At 46.9% G+C, this 19,848-nt stretch overlaps 12 protein-coding genes across 12 annotated transcripts; 3 read left to right on the plus strand and 9 right to left on the minus strand.

The window, feature by feature from the left end:
• Positions 1 to 405: 405 nt before the first annotated feature.
• SERLADRAFT_479032 (uncharacterized protein) lies at positions 406 to 1,287 on the minus strand (the record flags this gene model as incomplete). Its single annotated transcript, XM_007323584.1, has 2 exons — positions 406 to 910; positions 1,023 to 1,287. The coding sequence occupies 2 exons, from the start codon at positions 1,281 to 1,283 to the stop codon at positions 521 to 523; spliced, it is 651 nt and encodes a 216-aa protein (XP_007323646.1).
• Positions 1,258 to 4,524, plus strand: SERLADRAFT_479040 (uncharacterized protein; the record flags this gene model as incomplete). The annotated part of the gene is made up of 7 exons (XM_007323585.1): positions 1,258 to 1,750; positions 1,813 to 1,890; positions 1,966 to 2,188; positions 2,256 to 2,530; positions 2,593 to 2,897; positions 2,960 to 3,461; positions 3,515 to 4,524. 6 exons carry the CDS (start codon positions 1,661 to 1,663, stop codon positions 3,216 to 3,218), a joined length of 1,230 nt encoding a protein of 409 aa, XP_007323647.1.
• A 293-nt stretch (positions 4,525 to 4,817) lies between these two features.
• On the minus strand, positions 4,818 to 7,183 carry SERLADRAFT_401948 (uncharacterized protein; the record flags this gene model as incomplete). The annotated part of the gene is given in 10 exon segments (XM_007323586.1): positions 4,818 to 4,856; positions 4,873 to 5,176; positions 5,237 to 5,637; positions 5,694 to 5,831; positions 5,882 to 5,948; positions 6,006 to 6,130; positions 6,181 to 6,303; positions 6,374 to 6,770; positions 6,825 to 6,912; positions 6,968 to 7,183. The coding sequence occupies 7 exon segments, from the start codon at positions 6,456 to 6,458 to the stop codon at positions 5,018 to 5,020; spliced, it is 1,098 nt and encodes a 365-aa protein (XP_007323648.1).
• Positions 7,184 to 8,592: 1,409 nt separating this feature from the next.
• On the minus strand, positions 8,593 to 9,317 carry SERLADRAFT_479043 (uncharacterized protein; the record flags this gene model as incomplete). Its single annotated transcript, XM_007323587.1, has 3 exons — positions 8,593 to 8,792; positions 8,856 to 9,247; positions 9,272 to 9,317. Coding segments are annotated over 2 exons (403 nt in total), but the record flags the coding sequence as incomplete, so codon positions are not given.
• A 30-nt stretch (positions 9,318 to 9,347) lies between these two features.
• On the minus strand, positions 9,348 to 9,892 carry SERLADRAFT_401951 (uncharacterized protein; the record flags this gene model as incomplete). The annotated part of the gene is made up of 2 exons (XM_007323588.1): positions 9,348 to 9,507; positions 9,573 to 9,892. Coding segments are annotated over 2 exons (189 nt in total), but the record flags the coding sequence as incomplete, so codon positions are not given.
• An 86-nt stretch (positions 9,893 to 9,978) lies between these two features.
• SERLADRAFT_479047 (uncharacterized protein) lies at positions 9,979 to 11,155 on the minus strand (the record flags this gene model as incomplete). Its single annotated transcript, XM_007323589.1, has 6 exons — positions 9,979 to 10,182; positions 10,240 to 10,749; positions 10,814 to 10,918; positions 10,979 to 10,999; positions 11,074 to 11,099; positions 11,122 to 11,155. Coding segments are annotated over 6 exons (753 nt in total), but the record flags the coding sequence as incomplete, so codon positions are not given.
• Positions 11,156 to 11,237: 82 nt separating this feature from the next.
• Positions 11,238 to 13,693, minus strand: SERLADRAFT_363916 (uncharacterized protein; the record flags this gene model as incomplete). The annotated part of the gene is made up of 11 exons (XM_007323590.1): positions 11,238 to 11,767; positions 11,821 to 11,968; positions 12,019 to 12,073; positions 12,123 to 12,199; positions 12,252 to 12,369; positions 12,435 to 12,636; positions 12,698 to 12,754; positions 12,802 to 12,892; positions 12,949 to 13,042; positions 13,070 to 13,270; positions 13,324 to 13,693. The coding sequence occupies 11 exons, from the start codon at positions 13,691 to 13,693 to the stop codon at positions 11,651 to 11,653; spliced, it is 1,530 nt and encodes a 509-aa protein (XP_007323652.1).
• Positions 13,694 to 13,938: 245 nt separating this feature from the next.
• Positions 13,939 to 14,745, plus strand: SERLADRAFT_374244 (uncharacterized protein; the record flags this gene model as incomplete). The annotated part of the gene is made up of 5 exons (XM_007323591.1): positions 13,939 to 13,999; positions 14,059 to 14,190; positions 14,246 to 14,370; positions 14,482 to 14,606; positions 14,667 to 14,745. 5 exons carry the CDS (start codon positions 13,939 to 13,941, stop codon positions 14,743 to 14,745), a joined length of 522 nt encoding a protein of 173 aa, XP_007323653.1.
• Positions 14,746 to 14,806: 61 nt separating this feature from the next.
• SERLADRAFT_479049 (glycosyltransferase family 2 protein) lies at positions 14,807 to 17,294 on the minus strand (the record flags this gene model as incomplete). The annotated part of the gene is made up of 10 exons (XM_007323592.1): positions 14,807 to 15,289; positions 15,340 to 15,428; positions 15,488 to 15,755; positions 15,804 to 16,336; positions 16,395 to 16,589; positions 16,644 to 16,669; positions 16,731 to 16,806; positions 16,863 to 16,897; positions 16,952 to 17,051; positions 17,118 to 17,294. The coding sequence occupies 7 exons, from the start codon at positions 17,267 to 17,269 to the stop codon at positions 16,117 to 16,119; spliced, it is 804 nt and encodes a 267-aa protein (XP_007323654.1).
• Positions 17,295 to 17,296: 2 nt separating this feature from the next.
• SERLADRAFT_479054 (uncharacterized protein) lies at positions 17,297 to 17,938 on the plus strand (the record flags this gene model as incomplete). Its single annotated transcript, XM_007323593.1, has 2 exons — positions 17,297 to 17,639; positions 17,707 to 17,938. One exon carries the CDS (start codon positions 17,318 to 17,320, stop codon positions 17,621 to 17,623), a length of 306 nt encoding a protein of 101 aa, XP_007323655.1.
• SERLADRAFT_479055 (uncharacterized protein) lies at positions 17,936 to 18,460 on the minus strand (the record flags this gene model as incomplete). The annotated part of the gene is made up of 3 exons (XM_007323594.1): positions 17,936 to 18,133; positions 18,176 to 18,259; positions 18,316 to 18,460. The coding sequence occupies 3 exons, from the start codon at positions 18,454 to 18,456 to the stop codon at positions 17,936 to 17,938; spliced, it is 423 nt and encodes a 140-aa protein (XP_007323656.1).
• Positions 18,461 to 19,216: 756 nt separating this feature from the next.
• SERLADRAFT_479056 (uncharacterized protein) lies at positions 19,217 to 19,704 on the minus strand (the record flags this gene model as incomplete). Its single annotated transcript, XM_007323595.2, is given in 2 exon segments — positions 19,217 to 19,237; positions 19,255 to 19,704. 2 exon segments carry the CDS (start codon positions 19,417 to 19,419, stop codon positions 19,217 to 19,219), a joined length of 186 nt encoding a protein of 61 aa, XP_007323657.1.
• Between the last annotated feature and the right edge of the window lie 144 nt (positions 19,705 to 19,848).

Consider the following 19,848-nt stretch of genomic DNA (forward strand, 5'->3'; position numbering starts at 1 on the left):
ACCGCTGCAATGAGAGTCAAAATGTGAAAGCGGTTTTGGGGGGTGAAAGACAAACAAGAAGCACCCATCTCTTTTATACGGCTCAAACAAGGTCATCGGAGGCACAAGACCATGAAAACTTGCTGTTTGTTTCCAGGGAAACTTTCGACAAAACGAAATAAGACATTTGGTGGGGGTGAATCTGCTAGTAAAGGAAAATATACGGCATCGAAGTGGACAACTGGCAGAGCGGAACGAGCCAAAGGAACGAAACGGGTGTGGAGAACCGGGGTCAAGGATCGTGAATTACCAAATCGAGGATTTAGACATCGCAACGAGCGCTTAGCAACAAAAAAAAAGTATAGCAACATGCTTACGTAACGGTCCCGATCAGATAAGATATTACAACGGTGGTAACAGAATCTGATAAAGGAAAAAAAAACCCAAAAAAAAACCTGCTGGTATCTGAGCAACGAAAGTCTCAAGTCAGTGAAACTCAACAGGCACACGAGACACATACCGCATCCGAACTTTTTTTCTCTTATTCGCATTTGGTTTTCACCATAAACGACGCAAGCGTATCAATCTCGTTTACGATATGGTCCCGGAAATGCCTCTCTGCCAGGCCTGCCAATACCGCATGAACTTCGTCCACATCTGCCAGAATGGGTGCACGAGACGTGATATCATCCTCCAGCAACCTTGAACTACGACGGCGGCTCTGTTCCTTTGGATCTCGTTTTGGTCTGTTGGCCGGAGTTATGATTGTGAATGGGCTGGGTCCTCGTGATCCATGCCGCGAGGGATCTTGTAAAGAAGACGGAGGTGGTGGATCCTCGGCGGTTAATGGCGATGGATATACCATGGGAATAATGTCAAAATGGGTGAGATACCGGTACAGTGCAGCAGAGGACAAGCTCGTGAAATCGATCTACGAAGAATGGTAAGGACGGTGCGTTGGATACTAATAGAATATAGAATGCTACGCTACCCCCGAGAAGACAAGGAGCGAACAAAAGCAATGAGACGCATGGAATACCCACCAGAGACGACTTCGAATCTGTATCTGCGCCCTTGTCTCCTTTTCTTGCCCCCGCGGATGAACCTCCCGCTGTATTACTCGTGTCAACTCTTTTTCTTTTCACCCGTGGCTCTCCATCTACTCTGTCGGGTGCCTGCCTCTTAGAACTTGCGCTCACGGGAGGGGCAAAGTATGGTGCATCGTCGTGCTGCTTTTTCCTTGCCTGGGGACGCGACCTGGAGCCAGAGGCAGAGGGGCCATTGGGAACGGGAGTGCTGGACATTGTTGTAGATGCTGGTGGTGGAGGCATGAACTTGAAAGGCTATACCGAGATATTCTCACGGCTACCATTTCTCAAAATTGCAAGCTGAAGCACATATCAGACTGAGCGCAGACTGTAAGCCTTATGGATCAAGTTATTTGCACTGTAAAGCCATACAACGAGGCTCTGTATCCCATTTGTGCAAAGTAGCACAGTTTGGCTTGTATATAGCCTTGACGAGACCCGAGTTGCTCGGGGCGCTGGTATGATCTAGCATCGGTGACTCGGAAAATAATAGTTATAAAGAGCCATCAGGCTTTCATTAAGGCTTCATTTTCTCATCCGGCCATTTCTTGTCCTTTTACTCTGTAACTTGCCCTGGTAGGAAAAATCCAGAAATGTCCACATACGGATCCCTTTTTCGTGTCACTACCTACGGCGAAAGTCACTGTGCTTCAGTCGGGGCTATCATAGATGGATGTCCCCCAGTACGTCCTATCAAACTTTCTCATGGACAGATTACTGATATTCGACAATATTCTTCTCGTAGGGACTCGTGTTGTCGCCCCAGGATATCCAAGTGCAACTTAGTCGAAGAAGACCTGGCCAAAGCAATCTGACAACTCCTGTGAGCACTTCTCATTACTATCGCCGCGGTAAGTGCTGATTGTTGCTACGTGATCTTTCTGGCTGGATCTGTCAGAGGGACGAAAAGGACCTTGTGCATGTTCAATCAGGTATTGAGCATGGTGTCACTCTAGGAACACCTATCGGTCTCCTTGTGAAAAACGAGGACCAACGCCCCAAAGATTACACAGAGACAGATCTTTACCCGCGTCCCAGTCACGCCGACTACACGTACTTGGAAAAGTACGGCGTCAAAGCCAGCAGTGGGGGTGGACGTAGTAGTGCGCGGGAAACCATAGGTAACTCTATCAGTTTATATTTAGTATCTCGGATCTTACTGGTCTCTCTAATACCATTCACACTCAGGTCGAGTAGCTGCTGGCGCTATCGCAGAAAAGTACCTCAAGTTGGTTTATGGCATAGAAATCGTTGCATTCGTGTCCTCTGTGGGAAAAATCCATTTACCTGCCGCTGTTGCCCCGCCGTCTCTCATTCCAACAGAGGGGAATGAGGATGATGATGAGGCACAGGACGCCCTTTCCCCGGAGTTTAGACAGTTGCTGGCTACGATCACTAGGGAAGAAGTTGATAAACATCCTACGAGATGCCCCCACCCTGATACTGCAGAACGCATGACGAAGGTGAGCCATGTGCTCCCATGTCGTCTCAAAGTTTGATGACTTAATATTTATTCTTTATTTAGCGTATCATTCGTGCTAAGGATGCGATGGATTCCATTGGTGGAACAGTTACCTGTGTCATTCGCAATGTGCCCTCTGGATTGGGTGAACCTGTTTTCGACAAGTTCGAGGCCAAGTTGGCACACGCCATGTTATCCATCCCTGCCACGAAAGCCTTCGAAGTCGGTTCTGGCTTTAGAGGCACAGAGGTCCCTGGAAGTAAGCACAATGATGCATTCGTCGAAAAGGATGGCAAGCTTGGAACGAAGACCAACTGGAGTGGTGGTATCCAAGGAGGTATCACCAATGGAGAAGACATCTACTTCAGGTGAGACCGTTTCACGACTTTGTTGATTATCATTTCTGTTAATACCGATACTTGGGAACCAGAATTGGCTTCAAATCACCTGCCACAATCTCCCAGTCGCAGGAAACCGCGCAGTACGATGGAACACCCGGTGCATTGGCTGCTAGGGGACGACATGATCCTTGCGTTGTTCCGAGAGCCGTGCCTATCGTCGAAACTATGGCTGCCATTGTCGTGATGGACCAATTATTGATTCAAAACTCACGTCGAACTGCTGCCTCCTTGCTGCCTCCCATCACCACTCTTCCTCCCACCATGGTGATGCCGTCAAAAGCACAGTAAGCAAACATAGAGACGCGCAACTTTGTCTTGGTTATCATGAGGGATGTAGAATATATATATAGATAACTCTATGTTGATATAAGACCCAGGCAATGTAACTGATTGTAACAGATACATAGAATAAACCAACCTGTGTAAAAATACAGCCGTAAAGTCCAACATCTATAATCCGTGCTAATCCTCCGAATCTGAGTAGTCGATGCAATGACAGCAAACGACGGGCTCCAGCTGCCACCACCACCACTGAAAGCATGCACTTCAGCAGAAAACAGCTCCAAGTCTACACATCGACTTACACGGTGGTTGAACAGCCTTCCAGGCCACAAACCAAACGCCTCGTCAATGGCCTCGGCACGTATGGTCGCACTTTCATCCTCAGCAAACGCGTCCTCATCTTCATGGGCACTGCCCTCTGATTCTGTATATCTAGGATGTGACGTAGAGGCCAAGAGTGATGTACCTTCGTCTGAGGGCTGTATTCGATTATGCAAGCGGCTACGCCGCCGTCTTTCTTTGGTGCCCTGACTCGGAGATGGCTCGGGGTCACGATTCTGCCATGCGAAGAAGCTCACTCGTTGACCGAGTGGGCCCCACCCTTTTGAACTGCCACTGTTATACGAGCGCAAGGGTGCTGAGATGGAAGAAGACGGCGAGCCTGAGACGGAGGAGGATGTGGAGGGGAGCGTGTCAGCCTGACGGTGACGACGCATTCCAGACGTGATGCGCACTCGTGAACGAAAGCGGACTTTAGGGATGGGTCGCGCTTTTGACTGAGGCTCAAGTTGCTCGGTGGATTGGTCGCATTTATCGCTGCCGAACGGGTCGCTGCTGCTATCTTTCGGATGCTCAGAGCCTTCACTGGCAGAGCCCCCAGCGCCAAAGACCGGAGCCTCGAGGGCACCGTCACTTTGTCGACGATCGTCTTCCCTTGATTTAGGGGACCGTGGAGGTCGATCCGGGGAACCTTGAGCATAGAATAACATGAGAGGTCAGCAACAAAAAGCGAACACTTGTCAAAGCGACAAACCGTCGGGGATGTGCTTGGGATAGCTCGTGCCAGGGTTGTCATCCTCATACTCGAAATCTCTCACCTCTGTCATGGTATTCCCGACGTTTGTGGTCGTCCCTGGATGCTCTATAGGGGACGATGGATCCTCATTGTCAAGCATGAAACTCCCTCGTATCCTTGCAGTCTGAAACCGCGACTAGACTGGTTTTGGCGTGGACGAGTGTAATGGTTGTATACGTTGGAGGCTAGCCATCAATTGCGATCCAGCCTTTGCAACGGTCATAGCCGTAGCGCTCCAAGGCCATGATCAATGTCACTACTGTAATTATAAGCCGTAATTTATTTAATAATAGCCGAAAATATGACGTTATTCAGGGAACAATGAACAGCTCTGCCGTTATCTGACTCGAGTCACAGAATAGATATAAGTACAGATAAACCTTGCGACTAGTATTGATACAACAAAACTGGAAAACAGAACTCGTTATCAACTACAATTGCAGAATGACAACCCACATTCAACGTCCATAAAAGCCAGGCGCAAGCAAAAAAGAAAAAAATCTGCTAGCCAATGTCTATATTCAATACGAACAGAAAGCTCAGCCCCCTCTCTGCGAATTTGGGCGAGAGTTATGGTGCTGCAAGATTGGTGAAAGTTCCGGTGACGGTGACGGTACTCTAATAGTCAACTGTGGCGGGTTCAATATATTCCTGTCACCTTGGAAAAGGGCATGGTACGACTCAGACGAGGAGGGCCACTCCGCCTTAGCGAAACTCGGTGGACTGACGACTACCTCGTTCGAACTGTAAAAACTCCCGACGGAGGAACTAGAAGGAAATGCAGACAGGTAGATCGGCTCTGGTCTTTTGGTCCTGTCAGCCAGAAAAGCAGGTTTGCGACGGACGACCCGACGTTTGGGTCTAAGAAAAAGCTTTGAGAAAGAGATTTCTGCTACATGACTTCAGGAGAATGCACAAAATTTTTGGTGAATATGTCTGGCTCTGGCACCTTTGTACAACGTCGAAAAACAAAGCGGAAAGCCAGGCGATAATTCTTCTTTGCCTCGGTAGTAAATCCAAAGAGCGTGAAAAAAATGATGGCATAAACCACATAGCACCATCGTTCCCACTCGTAGAGGGCCACGGAATTCCCGAATTGCCACATCTCATTTGTAAATTGTGCGATTTCAGAGTTTGAGGCATGTACAACCTTCCACCCTGGCCATGGCTGGGCCGGTCCCAACAGTATGTCCTCAACCAGATACCAGAGGCTTGTGGGAAATGAGCAAATGAAGACTGCTATGACAACGCCGGTGAGGCGCCAGCACTGATGAGAACCAATGCGCCAGTCACGTTGCATAAATTCATTGAGGCGCATTTTCCTCTGGATTATGGCGCGGAAAATAAGGCCTATGGTCAAATGTCAAGATGTGCAATAAACATAGTTGTTCTACGTGACATCATACCTGCGTATACAGCCGTTATGAGCCCAATCACTACAGGCCATATCCCGTATAAAGGGAAAGCGGGTATTGTGTTGTATAACGAATAGTGGCAGCCCAGTTCTTCAAAGATGATGAAACGTTGATACTGAATTACGTATGCTATCAGAAGCGTCAGCTCTTTGAAAGGGCACTGAGTGAGCACGGCGCACCTAAGACCATAGATAATACAGGTATACCCAACACAATAAACAGATCCATCCAGAAGATGAACCGTTTCTGAGAAATACTAAGTACTGCAGTGTACCAAATTACGATAGGCATCGTGCTGCATACCTTGTTTTTCCGTCGACGGGTACTATTTACTCTTGGTCTTAAGCGTAGTAAAGAGTGTAGGCGGCATGTTATGCACAGTGACGTTGCTGGTATCGCAACTCGACCACCTATCGCAAGTCGACTAGCTATTGGTTGTATTCAGATATTTTCAAGGGAAAGATTCAATTCCACGAACAAATATCACACCACACCGGTGCCCAGTTGACAACATTATCGTTCCACACAACCGAATTCACGAATCCATTGAGACAAAGCAGGCCTGTCCATACAATGAATGCGCATGTACCAATACTCTTTGCTGCTCGTAGTGATCCACACCACCCTTTATCAGCACAAGGACGTTTAATGAGTTAAATGAACAAGCTCACCTCGTAGATGAAATGGTAGTAATATACTCACGAGCGCGAACCCGATGAACGAAAATACAGAGAAAATGTGATTTCGGGTACCCATTTGCGTTGGATGCTTTAATATATCAAGATAGAGGGACCAGCCGACTCGTCTTGTCAAAAAAGGTTGAATAGAGCCAGCTACAGTTGCTGCGTATCCTGCTGAGATACTTATATATCTGGTCAACGGGTTGCTAGGAACTGCTCGGGGTAACTCCATTGCCAAGGTTTGGTGAGAGCCAGGCCCAGATTGGTCATTAAATGGCTATAATCTTACGTGCATGGGACTCACTTTTGCATGGGCGGGCTTGCCAACATGACAAATTCGTGAATGTCGACATATTGTCACTCGTGTAGAGGATATCATCGCAGCAACCTTGCACCATCAAGTCAATAACTGCCGATTAAATTGAGATGTGCCCCGATTCACTTAACAAAACAATGCGAGAGATATGTCATGTCTCGTACTTGTGCGCCGACAATGCGATACTGATTGGAAGTTTTGTCGATAGCGCGGTCTAGTCTGACGATTAGTATACCTCTTTCGCTCATTCAATGATAACGACTTCTCACCAAGGCGAAGACAAGAGCTCGATAACCAAGCCAACCGAAAAGCCACGGGTTGCTACATGGGTGAAGTCCATGTAATAAGGGGATAGGAAGAAGCTATGAGAAAAACGGAGTTCTCAACTAGAATTTTCATCTCATGCCATTGTTGTATCCTGTGAAGACGAGTGATAATATAGTAGTCGTACTGCTCCAGGCGTGCGCTGTGGTGGTAAGGGACACGATATACTACTTCCGGCGGCTATGCACTAGCTATAGCCAGTTGCACGGAGTTTCACAGGGCTGACTATACTTGGACTATACATAACACTTCAATTTGCATACTAGTAACTTCACTCACTGATACGCCGTACCCAAAGCATACCACCACGACGTATAAGTTACTCGATATTCGTACAAATGATAGAGGCACAGTCAACTGGACCATCACGTCGCTCCTGCATTGCTATCCAAAGCCTACGATGCAATTTATCACGTTTACGCCTGCCTTCAGTTTATAAAAACATACCGAACCGCCTTATGTCTAGTCCTCAATGGTCCAGGAGCCCGATTTTCTTCCAATCTGCTGAAGTTGATGGGTAACGCTCAGCGTAAAGTCTCACTCGCACTTCTGCCACCCTGAGAAGCTCAACAGGCAGCCACGCTTTTGATCTTGGCCCAAACCACATTTTCGCATCCACATCCACCACGATTTTAAGCAGTTCTTTGATATCATCCACATCCACCCATTGCTTTAATTGAAAGTCCGACCTTCGCGATATTGCATGGTCCCTCCAAGCCTGCAACTTCAATGGGAGTAATGCAACGAGCGGCATCACGGGAAGGTCTGTGCCGTTTGGATACTTTATCCCTTTACGAGGGATGAAAGGGATGTTAAGATTGGGTCCGGGTATGAGGATATCGACTTTACACTCCCGTTTTGTCTGACCGGCATAGCTTCCTAGTACGCTACTGCATGGGGGGAGTTTGTACCAAAGTACGCGGTAAGTTGCCCGAGGATTAGTCGATTTGACAAGGAAAAAATTGGAGTCTTGCGCTACAAGCATATTTTTGACGATTTCCGATGACAATGAACGTGTCAAGACTACCATGTCTATGTCCTGTAGCCCAAAGCATGCTCTATGAATGGATCGATCAAGTGTAAAGAACTTACGTTAGGTACTCTAGAAGCACCGAACAACGAGCAAGCGGTGCCTCCTGTGAGGCAGCATTCCAGCCCGCAATCGCTTAGTGCTTTGACAGTAGCGTGAGCCACATCCAGAATCTCCTGAAGTGTAAGTGAGCCCCCCGGTCGATAACTAAACATTACAGTTCTAATCTGATGTAGATGTAGGGCGATTGTTATCGATAAAGAATAGATAAAGGTATGGCGTTCTTGGGTCATCACCTTTTTAAGGATACCTGAATTTATTTCTTGTTCTCAGGAAGAAGATTGGCTTTACCGTTACAGTATCGTCATGGACGTTTTCAATGTGTTTCTGAATGTCTCTTAACGATAAAAGACTCTTTCGTAAGGTAAACATGGTTGCAGCCTCTTGCTGCACTAGACCCATTGAAATACCACACGGGGCTATTCTAGTGCTGATCTTAATGAATATCCTGCATCAAGTTCGCGGGGATGGATCTTTTGGAGTCTGATTTTAACATGCAATATGTTGGTAAGGCTAAACCTTCCAGGCTTATACGATACTACAAGTACGTTTCCTTAAACGGATCAGGAGAAGTTGGTAAATACTCATCTAGAGTATTTCCGGAGTACAGAAGAGCCAACAAAAACAAACAGAAAGACCAATTATTGTCCAGTTTGTTCGACGTCTAGCCGAGGTGAGTGCTAGTATAGTGAACAAAAATTGATCATTATCAGCCTTGCGTTAATATATATATTGATATGCACCTCTTAGTTAGATGTTTCCGGTCAAACAAATACCATCAAACGAGCCCTATGGCTTTCCAGTCAAAGCCGGCATAAGGGAGCTCCCGAACGAACCGTTGCACTCGTTGCTTTGCTTCCTGAACAAACCAAAGAGCTAGCCATGTCTCCTTTTCGCGATTTATCCATACCCCTTCGTTCACTGCGATCTGCACGAGTTCCTCCAAGTCTGCGATATCGTTCCATCGTTTCTTACGCTGGTACCATTCGTCACAATCGCAGTGGTCAGTCCAACCCCGCAGCTTCAACGGCACCAACGCAGCTAGTGGCGCCAGCGGGATGCCGTCATTGTACGGTGCCTCCCAATACGGGATGAAAGGAATAGTAATATTTCCATTTATACCTCGGACGAGGATATCAACCTTGCACTTCCGCTTGGGCTTTCCTGGATGGAGCCTGTACCAAAGTACGCGGTACGTTTCCCCCTCCTTGCGAGAGTCCACCAGGTAGAAATTGGAGTCCTGTTCCACAATCTTTTTTTTGACTTCTTCTGCCGAGAAATCCTTTGTCAGGACAATCATATCGACATCCTATAGTCAAGGTTGTGTTGAACAAAGTCATTACAACGATGATACAAACCAGAAAATATGAGGGAAGGACACCAGGATATGTGCAGGTTAGTACATCTCGAATCCGAATGACGTATATGAAGTTGATATGGACGCACTTGTGGTACTCTAGAGGTGCCATATGCTGCACAGGCAGCACTACCAAAAAGACAACATTTAAGTCCACATTTTTTTAATACTTCAACCGTGTGTTTAGCCACGTCGAATACTTCCTGCCGCGTAGGCGGACTGCCTCGGTAGGGTCGAGGCATTATTTGTGTGTTGGGGTTGATGTTTTTACTGGGGAAAAAGAGGTTGGAAGTGAGTCTGCTGTCGCAAACGAAGATTATAAACAGCAAGTTGGGGGCACCACGTTCTCTTTCTCAGAGAGCCTCGTGTTTGGCTTACAAAGAACTAGCTCAGTCATTGTAATCTACAGATATATGAAACCCCTATTGCAGTATGGAGAGGAAAGGGTCCAGCCCCAAACGTTTTGAGTCAGCCTCGAGGAGCTCGAAAGGTACTTATGTTCCTGCTGTGTCTGAGAACTCGATATGGTTGGCTACTAAATAAAAAACACGATTTACTGTACAGGACCTATTTGTGACTATTGTTACAATTTGCCCCTTTCCATGAGAAATCAGGCTTCAATTCTGATCATTCCCACACATTGTTCTGCCACGGACTTACTTCTCCGCACGCAAAGCATTGAACCGTTTCAAAAACACAGACTTGACATATTCCTGGACAATGAACACCAATCAGACTGAATCAAGAACAAGTTAATAATAAGAACGGACCTCATCAAAAGTAGCCTTGAAGCTATCCCTCTGGAACAACGATTCGACGTAGTTGAAGAATCTGGCGTATTTGGGAGTTTTAAGCTCTTTAATGAGCTTGGCACCCTCTCCCGGTGCAAATACACCAATCTCGTTTTCCACCGAAAGGCGCAATCGCGCCGCGAAAGGTGCAATGGCAGCATCTGCAATGGTGTATTGACCAGCAACCGCGAACTTCGGGCTCTCTTCATTAGGTAAAAGGCTTTGAATAGCCTCAAAGGCCTTGAGAACGGTCTCGTATGACTCTCCGCGGACAACGAAGCCAACGTAAGCTGGTGCGAATTTGGTAGACACCGCATCGATAAAGAAGCGTGTCTGGGCGCGGGCGACGGGGTCTGTCGGGAGGAGATGCGCAGAAGGATAGAGATCAGCTATGAATTCGAGAAGGACCAGAGACTCGGCGATTTTGATTGAGTCAGGAGAAGGGGTGTCTGGTGATACATTAGGACCTCCGTATGCAATTGCAGGAACCTGGTCGTGGATCAAAGTGAGAAATACGAACGGGGGTTGATTAGTGCTGTATCTAAATACTTACTTTGCTCGCGGGATTCACTTGAGGTGCATACCATTCCGGTTTGTTTTGAAGATCAATCTGGTACGACTTGAAATCGGCTTTCGCTTCTGCGAGAGCCAGCTCAACCTGACAGATGTGAAATACAGTTAATGAAGTAATGTAAGAGTGTTATCGATAGCAACCTACTCTCTGAGCATATGGGCAGACCTTAGGAATAGAGCATTAGCTAATGTTCTGATGTTCCAAATCCACATTAATTGATAGATTGACCAAATACTCACCTTTGCGGTATAAAGTGTGATTTGTTCAGGCATAATGATGTATAGCAGTGAAAGTAGAAACAGCTATGTCGTGAGTGTCTTCAAATTTGTTCCGTGATCAAGCCCACTTATATCTGGCAGAAGAGGATGTGTAATCACGTCTGCGTCGCAGATATCACACGATATGGCGTAAGATGGTTCTTTGCTGACCCCCTTAGTCAGACCAAATTCCGATGACAGTCGATATCAGAGAACAACCCCCAGCTTATCAATAACAGTAAGATGATAGAAGGTCCCTAGGCGACTATCACCCATCCATATGGTGCGCCTAGACACCTAGTACATTTCTCCCACTGTCAAAACCCAATGTCCAGGCTTATAGGCAAAGAAAGGAAAGAAACACAACAGCACATTGCGAGTTATACGATGGAAGATGACATCCCTGGTTCAAATCTTGTAACACGAGTGTTACATACTGATAGGTTCCATTAAATCCCCAACACGGCCGTATACGACATCAACAGGATCTCGTAACACCGTCAATTGTCAGAGATACTGATCACGCACAAGAATCAAAAGAGGCCCCCACAGCCAACCCTTACTGAATGATCCGATCCAGAGCCTGTTTGACAGTGGCCGCGTTATATTGTGGGGGGCTACCCGAATCGCTGCCGTCAGTCCGGTCATTTACTAAAATGCACTTGACGCCCAACGCCTAAGGTGAATTAATAAACAGGTCAGAGGTAGTTGCCAAGCTGATAGACTCACCGTGATGGCTTGCTCATCAACGACTACTCGGGTCCCTTTGAGATAGACGAGATGGGTAATGAATGCGGATATGGGGTAGATGGTGTATGCGTTTCCAAGACCATATCGTTTTACGTGATAATGCGAGTTCAATGTGGAAGCGATTGCGCTATTGGTGGGATTAGAACAACGTTCATGGAACGCTCTCGAAAGACCTACCGGACGTAATCGACAGCGGTATATCCGTCTGTCTCTCTATCGTTATTGGAGTTTACTGCATCTGTATCAATATAATACTTTCGTGAGGACCAAACAGCACTTACGCAACAAAACTTTAGCACGTAAATTTGACCGAGCAATCGCTGAAGCTACATCACGTAGTGCTAAACAAGGTATAATACTTACCACCGGGATATTAGCGTAGATTCCAATCTATACGTAGCATTACGGACCTTGTCCACAATGACCCACATGAATAGACCAGAACATCGGATGAATATATATTTTTAATATATTCTGGGTTTGGCGATGGATGTACTTCATGTCCGTATGCATTGATGTAATATAGCCCTGTGAGCCAATGAACAATGGTGTTATCACGACAAGTAAAGGTCGATATGGGCGCTGATACTGACTGCTTATGCGTGATGATAGTGCCTCATAAGTACGGCTTTTATCCTGTGGATTGAAAGCGGCGTTCTGTGGTCGAGATATGATCTCACCCATCCCATCGATCGAAGAATACCGCTCAGGCTCGAATGCAGTGTTATCAAGCGCTGAACTTGAAACTACCGGGTGTGATATTTCACACTGGCCTACAAGTTTGGAGCCATCCTCCTTCATCATAAAGAGCAAAATCAATAACATTTTCATGTGGGTATGCGATTGATTGACTGACCAGCTCAGCGGCAATGGTAACTGTGTGATTGGTAACTACGACGGGAAGTATGTTGGCCTTGAGCAATATCAGCCTCTGCACAGGGAAAAGCTCGTGCCATTCACCTGACTGTTCGTGATCGATGAAAAGAGAAAAATGGCTGAAGGGAGGGACCGGAAGAATCCTTGAGCACCTGCGAGGAAATAATTTCCTATACTACAAAACGTTTGATCTGTTTTGCGAAAATGGCATTGCTAAAGACAGCAACGAACCTCCCATTAAGAAATGAAAAGTTTTTGTGAGCACGCTTGAGGACTTCATTCTCAAAATAGACAAGGAAGCCTAGTGACAAAAATAAGAGTGTTTCTTTCTAATAAGTATAGATGAAATTACCTCGAATAGTTTCCTTCCGGTCATTTGGTATTCCATGCCAGAGGGAACTGCGCCCCTCTACTATATCTCTCCATTCTGCCCGAGCCTCGCGCTCAGGGATATCATTAGGAAGCCGATATGAAAGTAAAGCACGAATGGCGTCCAAAGTGGTCGAAGGTGGCGATGAGGGGATAAGTCTGACCAGCCTTGACCGGACATCACCTGCCACCCACGTCTTCAGATTCGATTAGAACTGAACTAAGGTGATGGTGCACCTATGGAAGGTCCCCCTAGTACTCTAATGATCTCGCTCGAAGAGCCACCATCGTCTGACACAGGAAGAACATAGCACGCCTGTCCAAACGAATTGCATATCGAATTACCGCCGGTACCGCCAGAAATGACCAAGAAAGAAGGGCTTTTCTGATTCACGCCGTTGTCCAGGACGATTGTATGCGTCTCGAATGGTGCATTGGAGTGTGTTGCCTCTACACCTGATTGGAATTGGTCTCTGGTGGGGTTGCTGGACGCCTGGACAGGAAGGTCAAAGACAGCAGAGGCGGGACTTCCGAACCCTGAACGTTGGATGTTAGGTGACAAAAAGTTGAATTCAGAATCAGCGTATGGTTGTGTGTCTCGAGCCATGGTAATCATAAACTTCGACCACAAGGACTATAAATACTGTAGGCTGCGTTCAAGACTCTTTCAAGTTCAAATTGCTAAACACCGAATGCGGCAGCATTGCTGCAATTACACAGAAGCTCACGTGGTCCCCGAAAATAGCCAGTCGCGTAACCTCCCAGGGTCTGAACGAGAATTACCATATCAATTCACGTTGTGATCCAACCAGCTAACCAGCAACAGAGTGCTGCCCAGTGTAATCGATATCAATGTCAGATTTCCCAGCTTTGACTGGTTTCTACCAGCTTCTGTTTCTATATTTCGAGCCTAGTATGTGCTGTTTAGCCACCTGCTTGCTTTTTCTGACCAGAAACATATGACTACCGCAGTATCAACAGCGTTTCCAGCGCTCCTTACGTGGACAAACGCTTCATGGTTCCACCATGAACTCATACCCTCTTCCACCCCTGCATCGACTCTGGAAGCTAGGACCACAATGGCCATCTGGCAATTGGGAAACTGTAAGCCAAATTCCATCATCGCACGAGACACGCATTAACGTGGATGGGCGCGCAGGTTATCTGTTGCTGGGATTAATATCATCTCTTGTGTTTAGAGCTGTTAGAGACGCTTTGCCTTCTAATCCAGTCGCGCAAGAGCGAATCGTTGGAGCGAGTCTTACCGCTTTAGCTATCGCAGATGTAAGCAAATCCTAAAATAATAATAATTTTGTTAATGCTTATAGATCGAAATCTACAGGTCACCCAGTATGTCTAGCCATGTTTGCTAACCACGCAGCAATGCTTATGGAGATTGATCCCAACAGCATCATCGCCTCTCTGATCGGCCTTCCGGATGACCTGAGGTGGTCACCAGCGGACTGGAACCCAATGACACATGGTAATATCACATTCGTGATCTTCTTACTCTCCGTCCGGTCGGTTTCATTCAGTTTGTGACTATTTTTGTTAAATCCTCATGATGTGTTGGGTTTCAGACTAGCCTGGTTCGCCGGTATTGGTCGAACAACATATTATTATGGGAAGAAAGCCCTTGTAGCCAAGAAGAGTTCCTGATGACAGAGAACAGCGCCATACGCCGTAACGTCTCGTTGCTCGCTCACAAAAATCATAAAATATATGTACATGCTTATCAACACAGATTCTGGAAGTATTTGTCTTTTCTACAAGAGCGTAAACTCGTTCGACGGAAATTTGGTATGATGCGGACAATGTCATGATATCCAACCAGAATATTAGTATTCTAGGAAAAGCAATGCTAGTGCACCGCTGAATATATACAGATGGCAAGGAGTGACCGCCCCTATCGCCACTAATATCCATTATCATCAGCGCCCCAACCTGCCCTATCTCGAATTCCTGAGCTACCCAGTTTAGTCTTGCCCCTCGACTTCCGACCGCCTAGCTCCTTGTACATCTCTCTCATCTCAACCTTATTTGGCTTGCTCTGTCCTTCTGCCTCCAACCGCCACTTTTCCTCATTGAGTTCTTTGGGTGTGTGGTAACCCGAAACAGAGGAAGATGAAGGCTTCGAACTAGGGGAGTATAGAGGCCCTGATGGTGGTGTCCGATTGGAATTTGATTGAAGATAGATAAGCCGCTGTTGGGGGCGTTAATATGAGTCATCCAAAGCGACTATTGAGAACATACCCAGTTCTGTTTAGATTCTCTCTTTGACCACTTCCCTGGAGGTAGACTTTCATCGTGGAAGTTCTCTCGACGATAATGCTGGAACCAGACTGAAAGGGTGGTATAAAGATAAGCAACTTTATCTGGTGGACTATCGGTTGATACACACCATAGTTTATAGTCTGACTCCGATTCCACTTCTTGGAAACCCTGGCACAGGTAGCTAGATCGACGATGTTCAGATGACGAAAAATTCTCTGGGAGACTTCGGTGGTGAATGTTCTAAGCGGATCACTCGATGACTTTTTCGTCAGATGGAGAGGCCGTGGAACAGGCCGTGCATACGCCCCTCGAGTTGGAGACGACGCCCGCGATGTAGGTCGAGATGATGGTCTGGATGGCGCCCGAGAGCGCGCAGGTGTTCCTGGCGTCGAAGTCTTGAAGGTATGTAAGCACAGAATACACAAGAGATGAGAATTACTCACGACATTGATAAGCTCGTCATCAGAATCATCGTTCGCCGGGGCTTGCTGGTTAATTCTGATATTGGAGAAATTCCGCTCAAGAGAATCAACTTTTTGGGATCTAAGGACGCCTTGCAGCAAGCTCATGATGGTAAAGCAGAAGAGAGGAGTGGATAGCAAAAAAAATCGGACTGCGAGTCATATACCGATCCACCCATGATCTGGCTGACAAAGAATGACATCATTCCCACCTTGGTCTACTACCGCCGGCAACTGAGACATTTTCAAACGTGCTCTCGATCAAACGTGGTATCATTGCATTCGAGACTTGCGCTTATACACTCGTGAACAACGACCAGACTCCCTTCCCATAACCCACTATCTCGTCTGCACCAAGCTTGCTTTCTCCAAATATACGGTCCACAAAGGTAATCGGCACCTCCCCAACCGTGTATCCCAGCGCGCGTGCACGTACCATCATTTCCATCTGGAATACGTACCCCCGCGACTGAGTCAAGGTGATAATATGGCGAAGGACGGGTAGTCGGTACAACCTGAAAATATATGCACATATTCAGTAAAGGCATAAAAGATTACACATCACAAACGCACCTAAAGCTCCCTGTCAAGTCGCTGACCCCAGGATTCAAGACGGTGGCTGCCAGGAAGTTCGCACCTCGCGATACCAGCTTTCGTTTCAGGTCCCATCCATGTACACCACCAGGTCGAGCCTCAGACAAGAAGGGCGTTGATGTTGAGCGATAACGAGTGCCAGTCACTATATCCAGATTATGTGACTGCTGTAGTCTTCAGAGTAATACGTGAGCTAGACAGTTATACTGGCATTAGTATCACACGAACCGGATGAATTGAGGTATAAATTTAGGCTGAGGTATTTTGATATTATGTTAGTATCCAATGGTGATGGCACACATCCCGTTTACTCACATGATGAGAAAAGTCTGCATCCATGATAATTACAAAGTCTCCACTGCAGAAGTTGAGACCATGGATATATGCTGTCCTATCCACATGGCACGTGAGTTTAGAATATTCATAGTGGCCTATACGCGTACTGACCCCAGGCCAAGTTTCCCTGAGCGAGGTTTCAATATCTACACCTCGGGTTAGCTACGTGTCATCGCAATAGACGAGAGCGAGAGACATACAATTTTATCTTCTCCATAGGTTTTGGCAAGCTGCATTGCGACCTCTTGCGTACCATCCGGGCTAGCATCATCGACAACAATGATCTCCCATGCAAGTTGACTAAACCCTTTCGGCAGCATAGCTCAGGCCAACTGGAACGAACACCGAATCTTGACAAACACGCACTTTTCGCTGAATGTTTTGGCCAGCAACCATATTATAATTGGTAAATTTTTGCGTTCATTGTAAGTTGGGAGAATAACGGAGTACTTGTGGGTGTTTGAGGAGGTGAACTGGCCCTGCATGTTCATCGAAATGGTACTCTCGAAAGGGTTCATGGGAGAGTTATACCGAGGTGTGACCGCGTCACAGACAGTCACGCATGCATGTCTTCATCTCCTCCACCAACGGAACCGCCGTCCGTATCTGAACTGCGCAAGCTTTTGAAAGAAACGCTGCGAATAAGATCCCAGGATGGACGTATATTTGTCGGGACTTTCATGGGAACAGATCAGCTATTAAACATCCTCCTCCTCAACACAGAGGAATATCGCATTGGCACGGAAGAGTACCCCAACGGCAGATTTGTGGGACAAGTCATGATCCCGTGGAAGCTGGTGATCAGCGCAGAAAAGGCAGGGAATGGAGAGAAAACAGGGAATCACCATAATGAAGCCAGCCTTTATATGTGATTGTCAAGGTAGCATGGTCAATCCTGGCTCTGCTTTCGCCAGCTGCAATTTAGCTCATGTTTTACTTCTTGTGTATATCCTAGATGGCTCCACATATTATCCATTACGCGAATTGAGAAATGAGGGGTTATATCTATCCCACAGGCCTCTAGCACTCTAGTGCTAAGCCTATTTAATTGTCCAAGATAAAGCGGGGAAATAGCGAACGTGGTATCACGGGGTGTAGTAGGGTAGTTAAAAGCATATGAATCAATTCTTGTACTTGTCCTTGTAAATCCATGCCAATCCAACATCACTGGCTCCTTGCGCAACCTATGATTTGAAATCAGCGTTGAAAACGTATAATCGCACATAATCACTCACAGCTGCACGGTACCACATTGCTGCCTCCTTCTTATCCTTCTTGCAGCCTTTTCCATTTGCTAGGCAGAACGCAAGATCTTGTTGAGCATCAGCATCCCCAAGGTTTGCTGCCACCTTGTAATAGCTCTGCCATTCAGAAATAGCCACCTAAATTAGATGTGAGAGAGGCAACCATCGAAGAACACTTACCACAGCCATCTTCTTGTCTTTATCCACCCCCCACCCCTGAAAGAAACATTGGCCAACCTCGTAGATGGCGATGACAAGCTCTGTCTAGGTTAATTATGAGAATGTGAGCAGAACACTACAACCTTGCAGACGATCCTCACCTTGACTGCATCTGCACCAAGTCCACCCTTCGCTCTTTCTAGATCCTCAACTGCGCTCTCAGCAGCCTTTGTCAACCACTTGAATCCATGCTTCTCGTTCTTCTCGCATCCCCAGCCATGTCTCAGTGTCAGACCCCACATTAACATGCCAACACCACAACCACCTTGTTCTTTGGCGCTTTTTTCAAAACACACGGCAGAGTCCTGCAATCGATTTGATTCATGGTGTTGAATGCCTAGTTGCAAATAATCCTGCGGAGTCCTCGGTTCAGCAGACGAGGAAGCGGGCGATGGGGAGCGCTTGCTCTCGGTAGGCGTAGGGGATAAATTAGGAGGAAACTGTGTGGTGCTGCCATTTGGAGAAGGTGTAGCGCTGCCCATCTCATAATAGGAATAGGAGGAATATAAACTTGCAGGTGTATGAGGCCTAGACGGGGGCTGCCTTGGGAGCACAACTTGGCTCGGCGAAGTGAGAGCTGTAAGGGAAGAAGGAGATGTGGGTGGAGGATATGAGATGTAAGGAGACAAGTGATTATTGGGAGACAAGAATGACCCTGTACTACTTGAAGGGGACGGAGCGAATGACTGATATTGATGAGGTGAAGGAGTATGATTGGAATAACGTCCCTGGGGAGTTTGAATGTCAGACGACGGCGACATATCGTATGGAGAGGCCAAGGGTGAGTGATGTCTAGGGGTATTACGCTCGAGAACTTGACGTTTTTGACTGTCAGATGGGGCTATAGGAGGGCGACCTGGTCTTGAATAGTTTACCCTGACGGGGGCGACAATTGGTGATCTCCCTTGGCGCTGCGCATTGGATTCTGTATTTACATCGTGATGAGATGAAACGACGACCGTGGGTACGGGTGAAGGTGGTGGGTTTGATTGGGAGTATGGACTATCCTTGGCTCTGCTGAATCCAGAAAAGCTAGATGATGCACCGTACTGGGTGAAATTGCTTGTTCCTTGAGCTGTATCATACGGATCCGCCTCAAAGTAAGGCTGCGCGACCCTTGATGAACTGTCGTTCATATCAGAATACATGCTCGCATCATCGTAATATGGATCTTCATTGTCCTGCGACGTGTCCAAAGATGTCATGAAGGACTTTCTATTCAAATACGAGCTGACATCGTTGTTGGTGGATGCGCTGACTCCTGAGCCTCTAAATCGAGAATGCAGAAGGGGAGACGGGGGCGCTTGTGCCTCTGCCTGAAATGGTGCTCTGGGCGGAGAAGGGAGGTTTGGAGAAGGTGAGTAACGAGTGGCATAGGCTGTTGAGGACGATGGTTCCTGCGATGCTGCTTGGTTTCGTACTCTACGGGAGGATGTGCGTCGAACAAGGGTATCCAAAGGAGATGAATGCAGCAGCTTGACCTGAGGGCGATGTTCATATGTTGGCGTCTCCATTTGTCGCTGGCCTCAGGTTTGACACGAACATATAAGCTCAGGAGAACAAGAGCAGTGAGACTAGGAAAGATTATGCCAGTGGAATGTAGTTTGCAGCTGGTATGGCCGCAATAAATAATG

Source organism: Serpula lacrymans (genome assembly GCF_000218685.1).
Source record: "Serpula lacrymans var. lacrymans S7.9 unplaced genomic scaffold SERLAscaffold_16, whole genome shotgun sequence".
NCBI classification, from domain to species: domain Eukaryota; kingdom Fungi; phylum Basidiomycota; class Agaricomycetes; order Boletales; family Serpulaceae; genus Serpula; species Serpula lacrymans.